This window comes from Homalodisca vitripennis, chromosome 1 (assembly GCF_021130785.1).
Source record: "Homalodisca vitripennis isolate AUS2020 chromosome 1, UT_GWSS_2.1, whole genome shotgun sequence".
Taxonomy (NCBI): domain Eukaryota; kingdom Metazoa; phylum Arthropoda; class Insecta; order Hemiptera; family Cicadellidae; genus Homalodisca; species Homalodisca vitripennis.
Window position 1 is genome coordinate 116,589,572 of NC_060207.1, and position 26,677 is coordinate 116,616,248.

Below are 26,677 nucleotides of genomic sequence, written 5' to 3' on the forward strand. Positions count from 1 at the left end.
CCTTGCGCCACACATACTCTTTAGTCCATACAACCACATACGTCTCGAGCACTTGGTACCCGTACATTAATGGAGTGGATTTGAAGCCAACGCAGGACCATGACGATATACGGATCTTTCAAGGTACACGCTATATTTTCCTTGCTAGTCACTAGCAATAACTATTTAAATGTTTTATAAGTTACCAACCTTTTATTAGCATGCCATTCAGAAGCAGGTATATTCGGGACATATGAAAATATATAGTTCGGTAAGCTCTCTCCATATGTTACAGAAGATACTAGATAAACGGTTTTATAACATTTACAGTATAACAATTTCTTTTGTACCCCACTTTAAACTCACTATCACCAAAGTATGGTAGACATATTTTGAAAACATATTAAGTATACTCTAATGACATCACAATACTCATATTACTTATTTGTACTTTTAATAAAGATTTCCTAATGTTTTTGATTTTAAGCGGGGAAGGTTTCGGAGTTATTATTCTTCCTCCCATGCATTATATAGTCGTATATTGTGGTTTTAATACTTTCAGTACTGGAATTTTCCTACTCTAAACACTTTTCTAGTTTATTAATTAATTAATTATGTGTTTAAGAAAATCTAGGTTTACAAAACTGCAGAGAAGAAAAAGAGAGTACTAGAGAAAGAATTATTGACTCCAGTATAAAAATATACTCTTTCCCATAATTTAACTTTATCGTGTTTTTGAAACTACAGCAGAAATTAAAGATAGTATAATAAACTATTGCCACCTGTTCAGAGACTTTAAGCATGTGTTTGTTGAACTGCCTAAACATTCCGGAGAGACAATATGTGATGACGATGATGAGGAGATCCAGGTAGCTAAAGGTGAAAGTGGCCAAGATGTTCAGCATGACGACGGGTGGTCCGAGGATTGGGGTGTACGGTACCACCATCACCACTTGGGGAAACCATTTGATGTAGAACCTGCGGAACACTCCGGTCCAGGTGTCCTCGCCCGCGATACGTACCACGGCATCCGTCACAGCAAAGGTGTGCTCCACTGGAACACAGGGTTAGCGGTCATGGATTATTGAAGAAAATGAAGGACTTGCTTACAACAAACCTACTCAATCCACACTGCGAAGGTGACGAAACTTACCGATCGCTAAGATGAAGAAGACGCAGGCGAAAACACGACAGTAAAGAACAGTATTGGGAGGGTAGCCGATGTGCGCGGTGACGATCTCTGCATGTCTCCAGTCTCTAGCCAGACGGGGCCAGGCACACGCCAAGCGGTGCAAGAGAGTGCAAGCTGCTACTGAGCTAGCGAAGAACAGTACCTTTGCTGTAACATTCAGTGTCTCATTGTATATTTACATGTCTTTAGTCTCTAGCCAGACTAGAGATTACAGTATGACACACAAACACACACCAAGTGGTGTAAGTGGGAGCAAGCTGCTACTGAGCTAGCGAAGAACAGTACTTTTGCTGTAACATTCAGTGTCTCATCGGATATTTACATGTCCCTAGTCTCTAGCCAGACGAGGCCAGGCAATCACCAAGCGGTGTAAGAGCGTGCAAGCTGCTACTGAGCTAGCGAAGAACAGTACTTTTGCTGTAACATTCAGAGTCTCATTGGATATTTACATCTCTCTAGTCTCTAGCCAGACGAGGCCAGGCAATCACCAAGCGGTGTAAGAGCGTGCAAGCTGCTCCGAGCTAGCGAATAACAGTACTTTTGCTGTAACATTCAGAGTCTCATTGGATATTTACATGTCCCTAGTCTCTAGCCAGACGAGGCCAGGCAATCACCAAGCGGTGTAAGAGCGTGCAAGCTGCTACTGAGCTAGCGAAGAACCTGGTGTACTGCAATAACCGGAAATGCAGAAAAGCTATGTGCAGTATGGGTTACTATGGAAATCCATCCCGTATAAGAAATGAAAGTCTCGACGCAGAATGCGACGTAGAGATTTGTTATCTCCCGTGGGTAGCCACAAGTACACTCAAGATTTTCGCGTTTTTCAGATCCCTATTCATAGTATGCGATTTTAAAAACTAATAACCCGCCAACAGTGTTGATTGGATTTCTATTTACCAATGATTCTCGATATAAACTTATTTGCCTTCGGGATGATAAATACCAACTTCATCAACATTTTAATGGTCTCGTGGGTTTCTTGGCGACAATATTTACGAACACGTAAAAAAGCGAGAAACATTTTAGAAAGATGATCCGTCTGTCTGAAGTATTCCCTAGTGAGGGATAAGGTGGGTTTTTATAATTAGGCATCGAAATGAGTATTTTGAACAATATGGAGGAAACTGCAACTCATTGTTTTTGAGAAGTATGTCACACTGGAAAAGATTAAAATAGTAAAATAAATATTGGCCTTTAATTATGGCGTATGTCTCCCTAAACAAAAAGACCAAAAACTATTAAAGAAATCCCAGACGAAATTAATTCATTAAGTAGCGCGTGAAATACATAATTTACCACATTTGATAGGGGGTGTGGGCGTGGTTGCAGTACAATAACTTGTACGGGTTAGATTTTAGATTTTTGTATTTTCATTTTGTTAGTATCTTCCATATATTGTTTGATCTAACTTGTGTTTATTGTGTTATATACTGTAATCACAGCATATAACAGTGCTGTCTTAGTAAAAAGTAACTTGTTTATATTGTAGACGTTTATGTCAGTCAAATAACATTGCCGTATTTCAGGGCATTTGTTTAATAAAATGAATGTATTTAATTTAAATTCGACGCATTTAGGAAGCTTAAAGTGGATACTTAAAATCCATCTCTGTAAGATCCAATAGCACAATATTATACAAATGGTGATCTGACTGGTGGGGGGGGGGGATTTGTATGACAATAAAACATTAATATTTCACAGAGAGAGATTTAAGATTTTCTGTAGTAACATATTCGTTGTAGAAATTAACGCGACATTCAAATATATGATATCCTTAAAATTAAGCATACCAGAGGCTGAGACAAAAAGTAGGGAAGTAAATGATTTAAGATACGAGTATTATTTCATGCATTACTCTTGTAAAACAAAACACAATTTTGTTTTTAACTACCTTCTGTTAAGTTAATGATTGAAAGCATCTGTCTCACTTGTTTACCGTGTGCATAACAAATATGAACTATAAATTATAAAATTGAAACTGAGAAATGTCTTAAAAAGTATTTATGCCTGTGTGTGAAGGCGGCCAGGTTGTAATGACTGATTCGTGGCTTGTCTGATATTCAGACAATTAATGTGGTTTGATAAAGAAAGGTTGATTAGCACATAACTAAGATGTTATGATATTACGAGTATGATGTTAACGATGTTACTGATGGCACTCGAGATCAAGCTCCTACCGGTAAATCATATCTCCAGGTGGCCGCCACATTCCTACAATAACCGAGGACTGGTGGCTCAAAGCCAAGGAGTTTATGGTGACGTTAACCATCTTATAAAGCATCAGAACAAAGCTAGAATTGTGTGGTCACCGGTATTAAAACAGCAAGCTGCTGCCCGTATTTTATTCTGGACTCATATTTTGGCCAATGTGCGGAGTTACGAAAATACAAGTGGTCATTTCCCGGTTCTTAAGTTTTTATGAAGTTCCACATATTACAGTTCATTTCTTTCCAAATTGTTTTAAAACATTCACCTTATGTATTCATATGAGGTTTTGAGTTTCGTAACTGTACAAAGAATAAATAATAAACGGTTTTCCTGAATAAACGTTTTCACAATTACAATATTATTTGTGATTCCCCACCGTTGTGATTCGCTGGTTTACATAAGATCTAAATGGAGTTGACGTTTCAGTAGTATTAAGTATTAAGTATCAAGCCGTCCATAGGTGAAATCTAATAACGATTTATTTATGTCAATACGCAGAAATATGAATTAATTATGGATTTTCCAAAATGTTACACAATCTCTTCCACATATATTTTTTTTAATTACTATCAGGCAAATGTACAGAGACAGAGCACTTCTAGAAGGTTCCCAAATAACCTGATAAACATTTTTGTAAGTAAAATCTTGTTGATTCACAATTCACCTTTGATTAGCTAAAGAACTTTTAAATCATACCTGAAATATTGGTTTTTCAGGCTACATAAAAAAAAAAAATTACATTTGGCAGCAGATAATTACATTTACGGGATATGTGTATGACACAATACTTTGAATACCATAATTTCGGCATAATACAACATACATTTACAAAAAAACATGCTGTGTCGAAAAGTTTAGTTTTTACAGGCGAGTTGAAAGTAATTAAAACCTCATCATATTGTTCCTAATATATTTTGTACAATAAACATAGAAATCTTGATTGAGGTGCATGATTTTCATAGTGTTGTTTGTACTGTTCCTTCTGCTTATTTTAATTTTCTTTTTAATTTCTTGTTATCTCACCTACCGATAAATCAATTGTAAATCCGGAGATAGTATTTTTGATTTAATCGTGAATTCAAATAACAATCAATTGTTAAAGGATTCTATCTAAAATTATTATTTTTAGCGCTGGGCATATTATATTTTAACTGTAGAGTATCACATTCACTAGTTTAAAATAACGTTAAAAGATGATACGTGTTATAGGACGTGGTTTATTACTTCCCCTTCGATACCAGCCAGTTTTGAAAAAATATCTCCTATAATCCCAGTGATTCTCTACCATGTATGACATAAAAGTTACAGTACTAGTTTGCCCCTTATGCGGATCTTTGCAAAAAAGAGTAAATTTTTGTTCAGCTTGAAATATATTAAATTACAACTATAATAATTTAAATAATTTCAAACCTGTATAACTGTATTTATGACAGGTATATAATAAAATACACACTTATAAGATTAATTTATACAAATGTGCAATAAAAAATAAGCAACCGCCACACCAAGTTTCGTTAAATTATCGCCAAGTTTATACTTTAAAACAATTACGTTTTGTACGTCGATTATAAGAAAAATAATTGTCTATTAAATCGGAGTTCATGACCTGTTAAATCAGAGACTGTGGTTCCTGAAGTCGGAGGTCATAATAATGATGTCTGATTGAATATAAACACTAATTTAATGGACAGGAAAATTATCGACATAATTTGTAAGTATTTTAAATTTTTCTGGATAGCGTTCTTTGTCACCGATGCATCAAAACCAGTATGTGGGAGGCAGGAGATAGTTGCTGCGCGAATTGAAAGCAAGTCATGCTCTAAATATTTACTTACTGCTCAGATTCACAATGTTATTATTTCAAAAAAGGAAAGAAGAAATATTTTTATAAATTGTTTAAAACGGCATGGCTTAGCATAAATAAGTTAAACTAATTCCGGAAGGTTTGTAAGCATAACAAAACTCTAGAGTAATCACATTGGTATTTAATTAAAAAAGTATTATTTTAAAAAAGTCCTTGGCAAAATTTCGACATGATTTATTGAATGACATAATAATCCGTAAGACACATTAGTTTACCATGTAAGCTCCAGAATAACCGCATTTACATTTCTGTAGAAACGTCACCAGGGCCCTTGGTGTTATATTCTTCATATACTCGTGACTTGAGCTCACTCTATAGTTCACATTATCGCTTCGCATACATTCCATTCGCATAGCATCCACCAATGTATCGTAAGCTAACGTCGCAATCTACCACCTGGCATATCCAGCACTGCCACAATGTGGTATATCTCATAGTGTATTGTGGAGGGAAGGTGTTGTTATTTTGGCGCGAAGAGCAGCAGTCCGCCCGCGGCACAGCGGCAGAACAGTCGCTTGGCAGGTTCGTTGGTATATTGTTACTTTTCGTTCACTGTGTTATTCGTAACATATTACAATTGTGCTGCTTAGCATATTTGTCTATTAAAGTACCGAACTTTGCTTTACAAGAAAGTTTTGACAGTGTGACAACAAAATCGAAAACTTAAGCATAACTTGCATGGTATTTTTAAATACAGTAATTGAATGATTAACTAAAGTTAAGGATGACAAACTGAGAGAATAGAGTAAATACATTTAATAGAAGTTCCAAATAGTGAATAAATTCCAATTTAATGAAATTTTAGTATAATTATAATTAATTAAATCAAGCTTGATGGACATTATACGCGCTCAGAAGACGTGCTTGTTTAGCAAGTTTTGTTTTTATTTTTATTAAAATTCACAGGTTGAAACATTTACTAGTGTTGTATTTACGTAAAACAATACAAAGTACTCTAAATACAAACTTATTATGTTTGCATAAATTGTTTGACTCGTTATAAATGCCAGTTAACCGAAGAGGAAATGTTTAACATGCTGAATTTAAACAGTTTTAATTACCAAAATACACATCTGAAGAATCTGCTTAAATATTTACTAGTTTTTATTCAAACAAAACATAAAAAATATAAATAAAAAATAAGTCAATATAATATTTTTGACCAAATCTCACAACTTATTCTGGTTTTCTTAAAGCGCAATGTTTTTGTTTGTTTGTTAAACAAGTTATAGCTATTCTTCTCAGTTTTACTAAAGTCAGATTAGGAACACATATTAGGTAGAGGCGGTTAAAGTAATGTAAAATTAGAATCATAATCATAATAGAACAAATAATATATAGGAATAACTCAATATGATATTACATAAATATGGCGCGAGTTTTATTCCCAATAAAATAACAACGGTGCATCCCTATTTGACAGTTTTTATAGTACAACATACTTCTAGAGTAGACATTGCTGAGAGGGTCTAGAGATTCCAGAGATTCAACTCCATTTTGAAGAAATAACAATAAGTATAACAAAACATGCCAAAGTTTAACAATTACTCTATTATATATTGTTATTAAAGCACTTATTGGGACATTCTTCTTTTTTTCCTAAAAACATTATAGTTTCGGAAAAACTTACAGCGGTTAAAAACCTTGAAGCGAGAAATGTTAAAGTTTTATATAAAATAAGTATCGGAGCTGCGGTAATGTAGAATTCACGCAGAGGTAATTGCAATTTCTCGTTTTATACTTACTTTTCAAATTAGATAATTAATTATACTGTGACAAGTGTTTGAAAGATGCGGAGTAAAATTGAAAACCTGTTTCTTAGTAAATACGCCACAGGCATATTGTCTTGAAATTGCCTGTGAAGTGTCCTAGAAGATTCCACTGAATTCAAGCTTCAAAATATGGTTAACTTTAAAAAGTACAATTGTTTAACTACAGTATTTAATTTATTAATTTAGAGCATTAAGGAGACTAGCAAGTAACTATTTTCCATGTGTTCCGTAAGAGTGAGCTGCCTCAACTTTGTATTGCTATTGACACCTATGTTAATATATTTCAAGTAACGTTAATAGATACGTGCGTGAACTCTACTCTATCACAGCTCTGACACTAATTCAAATGGCAACTCACTACTGGTATAAAATTAAAGTTCTCGGCGTTTTCACTGGCTATTACTCAAAACGATCGAAAAATTCATTTTGTAATTCATAAGAATAAAATTCATACGATATAATTGTGTTGTGACAATAATTTCGCTACTAAGTAAAAACTAACTTAGCCCATTCTTTTTACGCTTCTTGAAAAATTTGGCTAAATGGTTGGAATGAAATTTGAGCAAGCTCTATAAACGAGTACATAATAACATTAAAACTTTAAAGCTAACAGTGAGTTAGTACAGCGATGGACTTATTTATTTTCTGTAATTTGCTAAACATTTGACGTTCTTGAAGGCTAGAGATAAATGTAATTTAGTCATTAATTGCACTTCGCTGAAAGATGTTTCATTTAATAATGCATTCAAATTATTTATAGGTCAGTTAAAAAAATCAACTCTTATCTTATTAAAATGCTATTAAAACTTAGTAAATCATTGGAAGTTACCCATGACTTCACTCGCAAGTTTCAAAATCAAAGACTATAGCTTTTTAAATTAAAGCATTTATGATGTAGTTTGATAGAGCCCTACAATTTATTTAAACATAATTAGACACATCTGGTACTTATTATTTCAATATTTATGGTTGAGAGATTCAACACGTAAATCAAATTTTGGCTGGTTCTATTTTAGATTTTGTTGTATGAATAAATAAATGAATAAAAATAAATAAATGTGTGCGTGTGTCACAAACCTTATTTGGTCAAAAATTTCAACTTCGGCCTGTTTAGATTAATTTTCTATATGAGCTATTTCAAGTGCCTTATTTGAGTTTGCCCTGTGTCCCGACCAACAAAAACCCACTTCGTTTAAAAAGTGTCCATTTTCGGCTCTTTTAATTTACTTTTTGTCTAAGATTTTCAAGTGCCATAGTGATAGTTTGCTTTTTTGCTCCAATAAAGAAAATATATGACTTACATGCGACCGGAAAGTTACTGTGGTCCAGAATAAGAAAAGACTGATTAAATTTACTTCCGCTCTAATTTATTTACGGTTCCACAGTTGAGTTTATGTTGTTGCACTGAGCAAGAAAATAAACTCATATGTGGGTTTTGGAATCCAACTTAGATTTAAAAGTGTTTAATTGCGGTCTGCTATGTTTCTGGTGCTATAAGTGATATTGAATTTTACCCTGATCAAGAAAATAGCTTCAAAAATGCTAATAACAATGTACACTTTAAAAGAGAAAAATGTGGGTTCTTTGGGGATATTTATATACCACCGCGGACGTTTTTTAGGTCTTTTATAAATGTACAATTCTGTAGTACATTATTTGGTGATAAGTCGTAAGGTCTAATCAGTATTAATAATGAGAGCGCTCAAAAATATCAATCTGTTTTATATTAAATTTTTATACTGTTTTCATTGTGTTTTAACAAACATTCCTCTCCTAGTAGAATAACAATTTCTCGCTCAATGCGTCTTGAGTGGAATTTGAGATATGATGCGATTGAGATACCGCTGCCATAATCTTAGGGTAAATAGATGCCAAATTTACATGCATTTTTAATAAGCCTGAGAAATAATTATAAAATTTTTATTTTGAATTTGCTCTCAAAGATTTTAAAATTCTTGAGGATTTCGTGCTTTACAAACATTAAAAGATTTTTTTCAAAACACTATGGATATATGTATGGGGACAAATTTATATCCGTTAGATACATTTACCAGTCAGGTAGTTTTGAAAACAAAATTAATAAATTATCTTAACTATTTACGTAACTATGGCCAGGAACGTTATAACAATTTAGTAACAAATACACAAAAAATAGAAAATTAAAAAAATTTGATACATGCTATTAGTCGAAGATTCTTGAAATATTGGAAATAATTTCATTTAATACCACTAATGAATTATAACACATATTCCAATATTAATTTAATTTTACAAGGCCATTCAGAATTGAAGATTCCATCCTCAGGCAACTTCACAAATGAATAAATTCTTCTCAAATGTACAGAAAATTGTAAATATTTATTCACTTATGAAGTTGCCTGAGAATGGAATACTTAATTCCGAATGGCCTCGTAAAATTAAATTAATATTGGATTATGTGTTATAATTCACTAGTAGTATTACACGTTTTAGGTTATTTAAGACCTTTAGGGGTGTTATATCTATTAGGTTTTGCTTGTGCTTGTTTACACTAACCTTTGGGGCATCTTGTATAGGTGTCTCGTTGGTTAAAATGGTGCAATCGATTTTTGGTGGGATTTCTTTTATTTTAAACTCATAGCCCTTTATGGTAACGTTTCTGAACACACATAAAAAAGACACACACTTTGGAATACTCCATGAAGAATTTCAAGCATTTAATAGGCAATATTGCCTATTAAATGCTTTAGGCAACAAACTCAAATTTTTGATTTGGAAAGAAATCGGGTTGTGGATATAATAATTGAGCAGATAAGTGTAATGTATTTGTTGGACTTTTTGTTTCTTTCTTTTTTTACCAATATAAGAATGTAAAACTAGTATAAATTACGTTTTTCCGAAGAGGAGTGATAAATTCAAACTAAGAGCTACATTTTGATGCACTTTGTGGACAGAGTGTAAATAAGTCTAATATTAAACTCATTTATCACAGTTTGACTGACGTCACAAGGTTAAGTGCTGTTCCGACACATTGGGGAGCCACGTGGTTCGTATCCTCTTGTAGAACCTGCGATAGATCATCTCTGGAGATTGTAAGTTCGCCCCATTAACTGCTCAATCTCTTCCTATTTTAATGGGGCTAATGATTGATGCCATTAACATTTATAAATACATAAAACATGCGATATAAACTAGACCACTTTATTTCATAACTTTCCGATTACGATGTTTCCCATTTGACTGATAGACATGTTCTTTATCCCTCAGGGAATTAGCTGTTGCATAACAGGAAGTATTGTTTACGTACGAATTTTCTTTTACGGATAAAAAAAATTTCGAATTACTTCCTAACCTTATAAATAATTATACACTTTAAAAATAATTAACTACTCACTCAGTTGCTGTATGCTGCTCAAGACAATCCGTATATTGCGTTTCTTTAGTTAATATGTAAGATAAAAATTGGGCCCCATTTGGAAAATCCTGGCTATGGTAATAGATTACATCGAGAATGATAAAAAAATACGTCCCTTTTAAATTTTGTAATAGTTAGCTCTTAACATAAAGATACGGGTAATATTTCTTGTTTAATGGTATTTTAGGACGACGTCCTCTTAACGGGGGGCCCCTTCCATATCTACAAAGTTTCAAATGCCAACCAGTGAGTCTTTTTGAAATGTCATTGACAATCGAACAAAAAACCAAGCAGTTTGGTGGAAAATGTAGGTATCGATTTCACGTTTTCGCTTTAATACAACAAAATCATGCTTATTTGATTTATATAATTGTTCTTCACATTTAGAAACATTCTAAGTACGAGGGTGAATACTTGTACGAGCGTACGAGCTTTGCGAATACTTATAATATAAAGATTCAGAGAAAACTCTGAGGAACTGACAACCCCAAAAAATACATGGAAACAATTTATAATATTTATTTTCGGAGTCGCAAGTCTCTTAATTAAAGCTTGTCTTTGATTTACATTTATAATAATAATTTACAAAACATCAACTATAACTAAACTGAATAGATAACACAAAGATAAACACTGGTCACATTTATCCACTTTTAATTACATTTTGCCTTTTTAGATGGTTTAAACCTATTAGAAGTACAAATATTTTTAAATCCGTAAAATTGAAATTGAAAATATAAAAGTTACCATTATATTTACACCAAACTACCTAGTCTGCGAACTTCTTAGTCTGAGATGATTATTCAATAATGATGATTGCTATTCTGAAAGTTTAAAAGTGAAGAACATTTCTTTTAAAATCTTGATTTGAGTCTAGGTTCGTTGATTTTGCCATCTATATCTAGAAATGTTCTACACACTTCCTGTTATGCGAATTACTGTTATTATTAATGTTAGTAAATATATGTTACTATTGTTAATTGTGCACAAAATTAGCATGAAGGAATGTTTAATCACTCTGTATGAATTAATGTAGAAGTTGAACAACTAACAATTTTACCTTGGAAAATAAACTAAGAGTGAACCACTCACATCCATAATTTCTCTCATAACATAAACTTTATTATATTTTCGTTCTGTTTATTTCAGATCTTAATGGCGAAGTCAAAATGGACATTTTGGCACCAACTGCAGTGCTACTTTGTTTCTTTCATCTAGTCACAGGTGCATTGAATTTAATACTTCAATTTAGATACCGTAATTCATAATCTATTAAAATAGTAGCTTTGGATGTTTGTGATCTAATGAGAAATCAATGAAATCAATTTTCACGCGTTTGAAAATTATAGTATAATGTAACTAATAGTTTGAAATGTACAGATGTGTTAGTTGTAATTTAAAAAAAATACTCAAATTAACGACGTGCATTTTATAGTTGTCCGGTACCATTTGAATTTTTTGTAATATGTAAAGTCCCCTAATATTATAGATTAGTGTATAGATTAAACCACACACCTATTAGTGTTAAAACACTCATAGAGATATTGATGTAATTTATATTTACTGCAAGTAATTGAAATATAGTGATATAATATAGAAATAAATATATTCACCTTATTCGAGTTTTATGTAGTCATTAGTGATTTATAATGTAATTATTTATTGATAAAACAGCAGTATGAAGATACTGCTGATTTATAATATGACAGGGTAATAGTGCTTCAACCACGTGTCTCGTAAAAGGCTTGAAGTTTAATAGAAATTTTCAAGTATGTAACTCAATTCATTCTTGAAATATCACGAGGAAAGTTAAACTTCGCTAATACTCAGCCAAAGCCACAAGTCAAGAAGCGTGTTTTTAGTACAATTTAACAAGTACTCTTTCACTGTGAATACTGAAGGCTAAATTTTGTCATAAACAAGAGCCTCAATAACAACAAAAACAATAATAATAATAACGACTTTTTACAATTATCATAGCTCATGCCTTTTTAATAAGTACTTGTTAGAGAATTAGAGCTCTGAATACAACCTAATAGTTCATCATCTCTATGATGAACTATTAGGTTGTCTTCAGAGCCGGCTGTAGACCTAATGTCCATCTTTAATTGTATTGGAGAACACTGACTCAAAACCTGTTACGGTTTCATTCCTTAATGGAGGACGTAGAGATTAGTTTATGAGATTAGTCTTATTTTTATGGAATAAATTTCAGATTCTCGGGAGTGATTTTCAGTGGGTTTCTTGTCCCGACAGAATTACTTAGTGGTTAACCATGGGAGAACTATGTTCTTTGATGCTTGACTCGGCTATTACATGAATATCCTCCAGAAGCCACTTAACAATTGTAGTCATATCACTTTGGTCTGGTGTACAGTGGCCGGTAGGACAGAGGTGCGAGTCTTGGTGCCTCCTGTGGTGAGGCGAGGCTCCACCGTCACTCTCCTCTGCCTCCACAACGTCTCCAGCGACAATCTCTACTCCGTCAAGTGGTACCGGGGAAATTACGAGTTCTACCGGTACGTTCCACGAGAGAGACCTCCAGCGTCTTCCTTTCCTCTGCCTGGCCTTGAAGTTGATGTAAGTTTGGCATTTATTACCATACCTATATATTACCAGGCTTAAATTTTGGACATAGTAGGTTTTAGTTTTGTTTCAATTCCTTTGTAATGATCTATGTAATGACCTCTTAACCTGATGAGTTCTACAGCTAAAGGTTATACAACAGTATAACATTTCGTATACATTTACAGTTATGTTTATGGAGATGCATCCCAATCTCATCCCTTGATACACGGCCAGTGCAGTTTGTAGTGTTCAAATCAGGTCAGAAATTAGGTTCAGTTAACAAAGTTATCTAGTGTTGCGATAAGTAGTATCAATAGTAGTAATATGGCTGGACGTTTGATAGCGCTCTGAACGGTTTTTATTGATCAGTTATGTGTTTTATCTTTTCTGTGGTAAAAACACCTTTATCGCCTGAATTGTACTCATTGGGTATAAAAGTGAATGTATTATCTGTAAATACTATTCTAGCTATAGGATAATATTATAATCATCTTCTGCCGTCACCCACGAATCTACGGAAGGCTATCAGAGTAAGGAACTAGTCCTCAGAGCAACCAGTATGAAAGGAGTTCCAGTCATACTGAGTCTACACTACAAAATGAGTTAATAGAGTGCCTTTGTATAGCATTAATAAAAATACTCAAGTTTTTATGTGCTACTCTTCCTTTATCACTCTCAATATGATTATTGAAATATAAATAATACTGAATTTGACTACAGTACTAATGCTTTTAGATGAACGGGTCAAGCGGACAACAGGTGACGGTAAGAGTGCTGAATCGTCACATCTCAGGACAGTTTACTTGTGAGGTATCAGCTGAGGAGCCTGACTTCAGCACCAACAGGGACTCGGCTAATCTCACAGTCTTGGGTAAGTCTCACTTGTCTGGGTAATCAGATCATGTGATTGATAGTAGCAGGTGTTGGAGAGTTACGGTCTCCAAGACTTCTCACGACATCATAATGTCTCAGGACAGTTTAATTGTGAGGTGTTAGCCGAAAGGCCTGAAATCAATCAGCAACAACAGGGACTCGGCTAATCTCACAGTCATTCTGTAATTCTTTGTTACTTATAACAAAACTTGTTGTCATCGTTGCATCTTGGAGAAGTTCGTGATCCTGTAGTATTTAATTTTTCATTATGTAGGTTCAATTATAATTTTTTAATTGGCCTATGACCTTATATGGAGCAACTATTATGTATACTGTTTGAACTTTAAATTATAGACAGGAACATGTGCACCCATCTTCTTTCAGTTTGTGTCAGAGTTTTAATCCCAATGTTCGGCATTTCGTTCTACGCTAAAGAAAAAATTCTACAGAAGCACTGAATGCAATACCAGATTATCTTTTATATGTTTTGAGTTAGTTATGGGTAAGTATTTTCCTCAGGCTTGGACTCTCCACAATCCTGGAAGCGACAAAACACGTGTTCCAGCTGTTGCGTGTCACCACGGAGTCATGTAAATGGATAAATTATATCAGTGTCCGACTTAATAATAACGTTCTCCCGCCGCAGTCCTTGTGGATTATTTTAAATAGTGGGGACAGAGGCCAAATCCTTTCAGGATAAAAATAGCTCCTGGTCTAACTAGCTATAGAAAAAACTCTCCACCTACGTTTGTCACGGGTCCAGTAAAAGTACAGATTTTGTTTGTGGTACCTGAGTTATATGCATAAACTCTGGTAATAGGTTCTTGATGTAATTCTAATCGTGTAATAAAGTAAGGTGCAGACTTGCTTGTCATAATGCGTCTTGAAATAATGCAAATTTCAGATACAATTTCTTTGTGTAATTAGCTGTAATTTTGTTGTATTTTTACTTTGTTAATTTGTAACTTTATATCTAACTATTAATTTCACAACAAAATAAGTTGTATTTAATCAATTTTTTTGTAAGCGTTAATTTTGATGTTACGATTTCTCTCTTACGTTTACATTAATTTATAAAATATGGCGTTTTGAATAAACATTTGTTAATTACTTCGTACAACAAATTATAAACTTTAGGAAACTAATCCTATATAGATTTCAATGAAATGAAATTGGCTTTGATTTGTTTGATTTGGATTGAGTCAAGCTCCTTGTTGTAAAATATATTTCATTAATGGAGAAAATGAAGTTTTATGTGAGAGTGCAGAGAGAAATATGTTTACAAAAATAATACAACTATCCTCATGTGTGCCGATAACAGTTAAAAGCCATGCAGTAGTAGACAAGAATATCTATCGTATTATTGTACAGTATAGTCACAGTTACCCGTGGTGTCGCTCGTAATATTTCATACACTTCGCACGTATATGAGTACTTCTGGTTCGAGTGAATTGTATTTCTGACGCCAATTTGCCACGTTTACCTTGTTACCGTGATCAAGAAAATATGTAAAAAAAAGTATATTTATGTCCATTGTATTTTATTCTAATCTTGTTTTTTATGCCATAGTTGGTTTGGCTTTGTGTCTCTGATCAAGAAACTGTACATACATATACATATACACAGACAGGTCCTACTTATGTCCTAAAGTATCTGCTTTCGTCCATTGCAATTTACTTATTTTAAGGTGCAACAATAGAGTTTCCTATCTTGTCTTGATAAGTAGGTTACATATAAACAGGTCTGAGAAGCCTACTTCTATCAAAATAAAACTAAGATGGTATTTGTTACGTATTTATTTGATGGTATTTGTTTGTGTTAGATAGTAACTTGGTCTTTGTTATCTGCATTACAGTACTGGCCAAGCACTGCATATTTAATATTTGCTAAAACACCCAGTTAATAAAAGTACTTTTTAAATAACACTTTTAATTTTCTTATCTCGTTATTTCTTACTTTGTGCTCAACAGTGGTTACAGAAAAATAAATTTACTATCAAGCTTCTCTGTGCTTTCAAGACTATAAATGTAAACAAATTGAAAATAGTGGTTAAAATTATAAAATATGGTTGTGCTGCAATAGAAAAATCTTAACTCAGAAGAGGTGATTATATTTAACAGGCTCTTTCAGTTGTCTTTTGCTGTAATGCAACTTTAAAAACTAAGATGGGATTTTTCGTAACTCAAGAGACGAGTGGGGAGTTGCCCGGAGGGACTTTCGAAAAACCAATAGGCCTATATGTTAATCAGAAACCCTAACTAAAAATGTCTACGTAAAATGGTTATTATGATACACAATTTATAGGTATTTAGTAAAATGGAAATTAGATAAACAAAAAACGTTTGCCAACGGAAACGTCAATTGTTGTAGGATTTTTTCCTTTAAAGAGTCGTACGCCTTCATTTGTGTATCGTATAACAGATGTATACTACGTGAGAAGTGCAGCTATTTAGTAGCCATTTGATGTACTACAACTTGTCAGCAGTCACACTGAAGTTAGTCGAAAAACCTTTTCTCATCTCTTTTATGTCTGCTCTTGTCTGATATCCTCATCTCATACTTGGTTTTCCTTTGGGTATTTTTCCCTTTGGCCTTCCTTCCCACTCTCTACGAAAGGCCGATTCCTGGCCCAGCCATATTAATCTTCTGCTTTTTATACGAGCAACCACATCCGATTCCTGCTACGAGTATCTTAGTTCTCCGTTTTTTCCTAAATGCCCATTCTGCTCCTCTTGGATTGGTCTACAAATTCTTAGTAGTTTGTTTTCGACAAAAATTAAACCTCTGAGATTTCATTGTAAGATCCTATAATTTTGATTCAAACAACAAAACAGGTTGGATAACTACTTATACAATCTTATCTTGATTAAGATGTTTTAGTGGTTATCAGCTAACTCAGAAGCGTTATCAGGCTCCCGTAGCTCCTGAGTGCTGCAGCTATCCTGAGCTTGTATTTCTTCTATGTTCTATGTATGTTCTATTCTATCTTCTATGTATGTTCTATTCTATCTTCTATGTTCTTCCTTTTGAAGGTTGTCCAAGCGTACTTAAAATCATCTACTTGCTGAAACGTAAAATTTAAGACAGGCAGTTTTGATGAATTCTTTTCAGGTCTTCTACTTATTTTTCGTATATTCGGTAAGACTTCATTAACTAATAGTTAGACCTTTGCTACTTCTAATAAATACATCTCTATTAGTTTTACGAGATCCTATTTTTTCTGCCAAGCAACGTCTAGTATCACATAAAGACAACACACTTATTCCCTCAAATGTTTAGACTTTCTGCTGCCGCAATTTTTGTTGTCTTCAATATATTTTCAATAGTAAAATGAAATAGGAGAGGGGACAGTTCATATCCTTGCCTTGATCCAGTGCTGGTTCCAATTCTATTTTAACCTTTCATCTGTAGTTGTTCACAAACACTTTTGCCAAGTTAATTAGGTTTTGCGGTGCATATCGTGTAAAATTCTTAGTACCTATTAGTGATTAGCATTTGAGGGTTTTGGATTTAAAGCCGCGCAAGTACTAAACCATGTTTCATTCATGATAACAATACCACCAATTTACATGATGCTATAGTAAAGACTTATGACTAATGTCATGTTTTAGAGATCGGGCTGCGCAAGCCGCTCTTGATACCTGCTAGCAGTGTCCACGTGTCTGGCACTCCCATGCAGATTAACTGTTCGGCCCAACCCACCGTACCACCACCTCATATCTCCTTCTACATCGACGACATCAAGGTATGCTATTGGCTGTTGTTCTGCACTTCACAGTATTTATCTACGAGAAATCGACGCATATATATATATATATATATATATATATATATATATATATATATATATATATATATATATATATATATATATTGTTTGTTAGTGTCAATCGAGTTTGATTTGAACGATTCTAAGAATCGCAAAATTGCCTAACATCTGATCGTCACAGTTCAGGGTAGATATTCAGATTTTGACAAGCAGAAAGTAGAAATCTTTCACAACATAGAAGCTTGCTATACTCGTGTAATAGCGTAGATTGGAGAATCTAATCATGCACTCAACGTAAATCCTTACAGATTTGCTTTATCAAGAATCAAGAAAATTGGCAGTCTTCCAGAAAATATTGAGTAACTAACATTGTGAGTCCTAGCTTAGAGATTTCTTGAATTTTTGAAAACTTTTAAAACCATCTCACATTTACTTTTGAGGTAATTAACGTGACTAGGAACTCGTAGGGAAACAAACAGCAAACAACCAATTATTAATAATGGCTTAAGGTAAGTATAGTACTCGTCCTATAAAAATCGGCTGAGCTTCTCTAACAAGTAACTAACTAGTTATTTGACTAGCTAGTTTTACGCATTTATTGGCGATATACATTGAATATTTCACACAACTGTGATTACACAAAATCAGGATGAGCTTATGAAGGACACTAACACGAAGATAGGCTATAATTGGAACAATATTACAGTACTCTCTCTACAGAACACGGTCTTTCATTTTTGGACTGATTTCTTGGACTTATCAGAGACGATTGTAGCTTCCCACTAGTTGCAGTACACCGTACGATTACCTAGGGTTATTGTGTGATCTGTATACTGTTATACCAATCTCTGTTGCCAGACTTGGCACTAAAAGAATCACTTTTTAAAATCTGTTTCATTTTTCCCGCACATTTCTCCAATATAATAGGTCTAACAATACTCAAGCTGTTTAGTTGTTGGACTATGTTCAGGTAGAGAAGACACAGGTAAGGACAGTAAAGCCTGGGTTGGCTGTCCTGGAGGTCCTGCGATTGTCTGAGTTCGAAGGTCCTCTGTGGATTCGATGCGAAGCGTCCGTTAGCGGCGTCTACCATCTGAGCAGCGCCAGCATACCGATCCTGGAGCAGATTCCATTGCTAGGTATCTTTACAAGGACACTTTGTTATTTCATATATATATATATTTTGGGTTTCTGGATATTTCACCAAGAATTTTTATTCTTTGTGCGCAAATTAGAAAGAATTACTAAGATGAAAAAACTTATTGAAGAAGACTTATTTGTCTGAAGAGACAAATCAATATTTATTTGCAATACATCATTAGATAATAACATTAAATCAATAACCTTGCCTAACATACAAGGAGTGTGGTTTTATTACAATTTGTTTACAATGGTTTGCTGTAGCAATATTCCCAATCCTGCTAAATGGCTGTTGACATAAAGGGCTGCTAGTAAAGACGGAGTAAGCATATATTCATTACAACACTTTCCAAAATGATCATTGTAACAAGTCTCCTAAACATTACAGCTTTACTCGGTACAATTTATTTGAAGTTTACAATTAATTACATATGTGCTTCTTTACTACGTATATTTCATTAATATTTTCAAAACCTTGCAATATTGGAGTTCTTGAGATTAATAGACACGGGTGATGAAAAAGACTAAGTATTTCTACTAAGACGCTATATTACCCTACATTTCGTTATGTAATAGTCAATGAACGGATATTTCATTCAATGCTAAAATAAGTTGCTACTCTAAAAACGTTGTGACTGCGCGCTGTCTAGCGGCAAGCTACTGAAACGGCGGTTATTGCAAAAAAGTATGAAGCATTACTGATAATACTGTACATACAAAGCATAAATGTTGGATTCAGTTAATTTGAATGCAATTATTTAAAATAAAGGACTAATTACTTGAACATTCAAACAGATTATGACTCTAAATATCAGATTTAGGACGGTGGATAGCGCCATCTACAAAATGTCTGCTAGCCTAATCTATTGCAAGGTTTATTCTCTATTAAATGCAAAGCTATTAGATATTTGAATTTTGTAATACTGAATTTAAAAGTGAAACACCTAAACAGTTAAGCGTCATTGAGTCAGTTGGGTATTACCTTTTATGTTTATCACATTTATTGTATTAATAATATTTTTTGCTAGATGACTAATACATTTTTTCTGTAATCCAAAGAAAAGATACAATATATTTTACATATATTTTATAAAATCACTTTGATTTGTTTCAGGGCAGTCTAATGGTGTGCCTTTGATATCGACGCTTTCTACTTGTATTTTTCTGCTGCACTTTCTTCTCATGGTCCAGTACAAATTAACTATGTAAATAAACTCTAGTTCCTTATTTATATGTAGACCATAATTATGGTTAATGTAATGTTATAATAACGTTTAATTACCCTTCTATAGTTACCTATATTTTATTTATTTTTGTATTTTGATATTCAGTTGAAACTGATTGTTCTAGTAAATTATTGTACTGATTTATTCTTGCGAATCGAGGCTGTGAATGTTGAGAAATGGTATATAAAGATATTGCACATGTAAAAATGCGCTGATTGACAGACATCAAATTTGTCCAGTACAATAAAAGATGTCGATAACAACTCGGACTCATTTTTCAGTGTTACCTATAAACATGTACTCAAATTGGAAAGTAACTTACATTTTGATGAGAATAAAAAATATATTGTGTTGATAAGAGGTGCATCAATAGCTAAAACTGAAATGTAAACAAACGCCAGTGTTTGTTTAAGTAGGTAAGTTTAAAGTTGTGTTTTTGATGTGTTTCCCTTCGTCCTCGTCTTCAGCCATCGTGTTTACTTGGAACATTACCACCTCGTACGTTATCGCCAGTCCAATGATCTGCAACATATGTAGAGAACAAGTAGTGTTACTCATAGTCGTTGTGCCTTTTCTTTCATTTGGTACTTCTGGAGAGTGGTTACTGCAAGGCAACTGCTGCACACTATACACACCAGGTCATCCATAACTTAGGAAAGAGAGAGGATAGACCAGTAAAAGATATAAAACTAAATTTTGTGACTGAAAATGCATTGTTGCTAAATAGTATAGGAATGCCAACAATGCATCCATTATACAGTCCATAATAAAATCTCTCTGACGATTTGAGTGCATACGAGATTAATCCTAGAAAAATATCACACTTATGTACCCAAGTGTTAAAGGTACACAAATAGTGCAGGGATATCAACGATATCTACAGAATTCAAGGTAAAAAGTTTCAAATTAAGTCTCTGTGACAAGTTTAATTCTTAATTAGCAAAAACGCACACTCCTTTAGCGTAGAGTGAGAAAGGGTATACTTGTTATTCCCTAGCGTTCTTTTTAAATGTAGTCCATATAGCATTATGATGTAAATGTCTGCGAATAAACAACACTTGATCTAACGCTTTATGAAAATAATTGACACTGTCTGTACATACGGAGTAAAAATATGGGAGTAAAAATATAATAAAATAGCCCTTTTAGTACTGACTAATATTTTATAGATGTTGGCGTTCTCTCTGTGTCACAGTATTCTATCATTGTATTCCATCTAGCTATTAAACACAAATTCGTCTCATGTTCCCTTTCAAAATTCCAAAATACCAAGTTGTTAATTTAAATTACATAAAAATTTACGACGTTGTATAACTACAGTTAATTTGGCAATTGACAAAAAAATAATATAAGGATATTTTGTTAGGTAGAATGTTGAACGACTGCTTCCAACCACGTATCCAGGAAGGGAGATAGGGAGGATAAAATTTAAATAAATTAATAATAATAGGTTGCTATACATACAGTATGTTTTAGCTGCCAATCCGTAGTATAAACCATTGGTAATAATAATAAAAAATAATATATACACTAAATTTCTGACAACTTTTTAGTGTTTTTCAATTAGGACAGCTGTAATCTATTAACGGGTTCGCAATGTGTGTGTGTGTGTGTGAGCGCGCGTGGGTGTGTCCACAAGGTCACACTGAGATTTACAGAGGATTAAAGAGTACTAAAAAGTGTTACGTCAGAGCTTGATTTGATTACCATGACGTGGCTTTGCAGATGTCCAAGTGCAATTTTTTTTATCTCCTCTTATACTTTGACTAGGACTTCGGGTGTAACTCATTCAATCGCAGGTCTGATTCGTTGCTTTCAGTGTTCAATATATGAATGATATTATGTAAGTTTCTAGATAAGTGAAAAGTAACCTTGTACTAAGAGCAATGCGGTTTATAAAATCTTCATCCGGCCAAATTTCATACAGAATAACAGCAAATCCATTCCTTTTTATTTCTCATCAGGCTTGAAAGCTTGGAATAATTGAGGTTACAATCATTAAATTTCATTAAGTCTTTTCTTAAAACTCTGAACACTTTAAACTTAAGAATTTTCAACTCACGTCCTCGTTTCCATCCATACAAAAAACCGTTTTGAATGTTCTAGACGGTTGGTGTCGTATTTTCAGCTGGTTTTGTCTAGAAAGCTGCCTGTTTCTTAAACGTCTTACGCCATCGATAAATGCTGCGTCTGTCAGGAGGGTTTTCACATCCTCACTCGCCGATTCTTACGCTGCACTGAAATCCAAGTATAAAACTTGGTTAGGCACAAAACACTCTGACCTTTTCTTCGTAAAGTTGCCATAATAATAGTTTTCGTTAAAACGGAACCCACACAATGACAACGATAGGTAGATTAGCTAATGAAAACAAAACTTTATAAGCAGCTGTATTGCATATGTAATACAAGTTTGTGGAGCAATCGATTTTGGGTTAGAAAAATTTGAAATGTTAAATTCATAGTCCTTTAAGGTAACTGCTCTAAATACAGAAAAAGCATTAATACATTTTGTATTATTTTTTTGTATAATATCAGAAACAACAGGACATCGGCAGGTGGAACATAATCGCGAACTTCTTATGTATCCAGTTCTGAACACAACATACTGTGTGTTTTAGCTTTCTTCTTCTGTACATAGTTCCAATACTCGCCCCCCTCCCACACGGTTGGTGTCGCATCTATTGAGCAAAGCATGGGGTATGGGGTAAGGGCGAGCGACCGCTCCTCGTCTGTAAAATTGCTCGCATCTCAATATTGTTAGTTCTCCTAACGAAATATTTTGTTGTGCGCGCGCGGCCCATTGAAAAGTTGGCCCGCGCATTTAGTCTAAGCAAAAGGTCACGGTTCAAACGCTGAACTAACGATTTTGATCTGAACTAACGTGAAGTAATGAAGAACTAACGATTGAGATGCTAATGGAATGTGCGGGCTAACTTCCCAGACGTGGGAGCTCCAGGTGAGTGGGTGACCTCCTCCTCTACATCAGATTCTCAATTACGAAAGGTGTTGGCCACTGAATTAATTTGTTATTCCATTTTATAAACCTTTATATTTTATATTTCTGATGCCTAAAATCACCGTTCTTCGCAGGTAACCATTACAGTTTTATATGTAGCTTGTGCGTTTACCGAACGTACGTGCGGACGGGCCTAACACCAGAAATTAGCTCTGCCATTGGCTCAAAGTTGTTTTTAGTTTTTATTTTTTATTTTTTCGTAACTTGTAATCTAAAATATAATGAACAATTATATTTCGTGGCCGATAACATTAAACGGTTCCTTGTGTATTTGTGAATGGTGCGAGTTGGCACAAGGCCAACAAAACCTAGATAAGGATACAAGTGATTGAAACGTTTTAATTTGATAACGAAAAGATTAGCAGAATTTGAGCTATTTGGCTGGCTGTTTTCCTTGTATTCCTATAGTAAGAAGAGTAATGGTAACAATTGAGAAGTATGGCAGAAATGTTTTTCCTTTACACTTCGTTGCTCCTTTTCATCTATAAGAATTCTGGAATGAATTTATTGAATTTTGAAATGAAAGCATTAAATAGTTTTGCTATAAACTTAGTAATGTATTAATGTTATAATATTAATTCAAATTCGAACCCTGAAAATTTCAAATCTTAGATTTAGTTAAAATCAGATCAAAATTCCATTTAGACACAAATACAGATTTAGACGGATTTACAAAATATCTTCACTTGGAGGAAGGGGGGAGAAACATCCACTGACAGAAAATGTTGAATTTGAATTATTGACAATACTTTATTCTACAATAAATATTACAAATATATATATATATATATATATATATATATATATATATATATATAATTAGTGTATATTATATGTGTATTATTGGTGTATATTGGTAATATTTGTAATATATATGCTACCATTGGTGCTTCTACATTAAAGAAGTTTCCTATTATTCTACCGCCATTGTGCCAAGTGGCGTCAATATTAACAAAACCAGATTGTAACCCCTTGTTATTTATTGAGAAAAATTACCTTAGTCCTTTATACCTACACTAGAAGTTCAAGATAATTTTTATCTGTCAGAAAGTCTGAGTTGACATTGCGTTAAAGATATATTTTGGAATTTTATAAACACTTTCTAAATTACCTGGAATTACCTAACACCGAAATCATGGAATTAAATATATATACATGTGTGTGTGTGTGTGTGTGTGTGTGTGTGTGTGTGTGTGTTGCGCGCGCGCGTGTGTGTGTATGTAAGTATGTCTGTCTGTCTATAAGATACTATCATCTTGGGATCAATGAAAAAAGCCTTTTGTATTTAAATGTTAGTTGTGGTTTCATATTTAAATACACATTTTAGTATTAGATTTAGATTATACTCCCAATATATATATATATATATATATATATATATATATATATATATATATATATATAAATTTTCGGATTATGATAGTTATGGTTTCTGGTACTATGTTTAGAGAAGACCAAGACAATATTTTTAATTTCTTCATGACTTATTGTAATAGGCAGAATTCTATGATATCTAATTAAAACTAAATGTTGACATTGGTAACCATTGTAAACTGTGAATTTTAAATTATTGACAGCGATTTACCACGATATGCCAGTATGTGCACTCTGATGTCTTACAAATAATATACAGTATACTACACGTGTTGTCATAATACACCATACCTGTTTTTGAATTACCTAACTATAAACTCAGCTATAAATTAAATTGACGTACCAGAGTTTTTCTTTTACAAAAACGAACCTATAGCATACTTGCGGGTCTAGGAAAACAAGGTCTGTTAATGAAAATTGCTTTTATGAATTGAGCTTTTAACACTTCAATTTATACATTCTGAAACTATTGTTCACAAAATTCTATAGTGTAGCAGTTGCATTAGTTGTATTTATTGTATTAGTTACACAGAAACTATCTCATTCATATGGACAGGTGTGCCGAGATTCTGAGGATGACTGTTACCGCATAAATATGTTACCTGAGCCTCTCAACCACAGAGAGCAGTGCGATAATTGACGCATGGAATTAAATAAAATAAGGCAGCAGTGGCGTAGCAAAGGGGGGGCGGCGAGGGCGGGCCTCGCCTTTTGTAGGGTGACACCCACCCGGTCTCTCCACTTTAAGAATAATGTACTCGTACAAAACAAATCGCTAGCACAAAAATTTCTTTTTCGGGGACTCCTCCACTAGCACTAGCTCAGCTCTATGTATAATTCGTAGATTCCCGCAAGAAGACCCCGTAAGAGAGCCTGACGCTGTCGTGGGAGATTCCCCGTCCCATACTCGCACTTTTTACTTTCGATGGGGTGACACCACCAACTTCCGCACCGGGTGCCACCCAAGGTAGCTACGCCACTGTAAGGCAGTACTATAAATAAATCCACAGTACTGCATGAGCTATATCTCGTGTATCCAATACATTGAGAGGAAGCAGTCATTGATTATTTTTTCCTTTATGCTCTATGGTCATTGAAGAAGCTCCGGTTCACGTGCATGAATAAAGTGATTGAAAAAAGTGCACAAAACGAATTGGAATTCAAACTGAAATTGAAGGAGTGCTTGGTGGCATGGCTCCCTACTCAGTGGGAGAGTTTTTAGTATTAATGTGTAACAATTTTGCATTTTAAAATCTCTTTTAATTAGTTTACTCTCAATAAATAATTTCTGCTAAATTTATATAAACCAAGACCATTGTAGTGTTTGTTTAAATCTTAACTATTTTATAAATAATTGTATAGTATTGACCATATCATACAAATTTGTATTATAATACACCAATAATCGCATTTGAATTTAAGTTTGTTGTCTCACAGGCACATAAGACACATATAATATAAGTACGATACTTACTGTAAGTAGTGTTCGTCGCGTTATAATAAAGAAATTGAATCCACTTATGGCGACATGGTCATTACATACTTGGAATATGAATCGCTCTACCTAAGGACAGAAAAAGAATTTGGCTGGATAATGATAGGTATATTCTAAATGAGTATTTAAAACTAAGTTGCAACTTAATGACTATCATCTACGTTACAATCTTTCTGTTCACATAGAGTCGAATCATTGTTACCAAAATTAAAATGATTAACTAATTTGGAAAACCATTTAGTCAACATATCTTAAACTATAACTAGCAGGACCAGTAGTATATTGGTGGCGAAATGCGAAGATTTATCTTGATTGGCTGAAGCTTAACCAATCACTTGTCAATATGGCTTCTGGTCACATACTACCAGGTATTCATAGTCTGGTACTTTGTTAAATTATTTTCCTTCTTGATTATTTTAATGGTTACTTTTACTTTATCTGTAATTGTGTAAATGAATAACTACAAAAATACATAATACACATTGCGTAACTTAGTGAAATACATACATATCTTAAACAAAACAAATATAAGAACATAACGTTTTATAAATCTAAAATCTCACATTGCGTAACTTAGTGAAATACATACATATCTTAAACAAAACAAATATAAGAACATAACGTTTTATAAATCTAAAATCTTTTATTGTAAGCTGGCCTCACAGAGAAAAGCAGCTTCAGTCAATAGATGCAATCTAAATCTGGGAGTACCAGTAAAGCATATACGCTTGTAAAGGCGAGTGGATGGGCTGGAACTGTCTCCAGATTCGGTTAGTAAATCAGCGATCAATACAGATTTATCATCGC

General features: G+C 33.7%; 2 protein-coding genes across 2 annotated transcripts in view; one reads left to right on the plus strand and one right to left on the minus strand.

The window, feature by feature from the left end:
* Nucleotides 1-20,248, plus strand: LOC124369927. Its single transcript, XM_046828126.1, has 7 exons — nt 1-123; nt 11,559-11,633; nt 12,787-12,989; nt 13,713-13,848; nt 17,462-17,595; nt 18,590-18,758; nt 19,874-20,248. The coding sequence occupies exons 2-7, from the start codon at nt 11,579-11,581 to the stop codon at nt 19,966-19,968; spliced, it is 792 nt and encodes a 263-aa protein (XP_046684082.1). The 5' UTR covers nt 1-123; nt 11,559-11,578; the 3' UTR covers nt 19,969-20,248.
* The window catches only part of LOC124352701 (gustatory receptor for sugar taste 64f-like), a 16,575-nt gene continuing 9,967 nt past the window's right edge, over nt 20,070-26,677 (minus strand). Inside the window, exons 7-8 of the mRNA XM_046802313.1 lie at nt 25,850-25,939; nt 20,070-20,507 (exon numbers count right to left, since the gene is read on the minus strand). Coding sequence (XP_046658269.1) covers nt 20,394-20,507; nt 25,850-25,939 — 204 coding nt within the window. The 3' untranslated portion in view covers nt 20,070-20,393. The remainder of the gene's footprint in view (nt 20,508-25,849; nt 25,940-26,677) is intronic.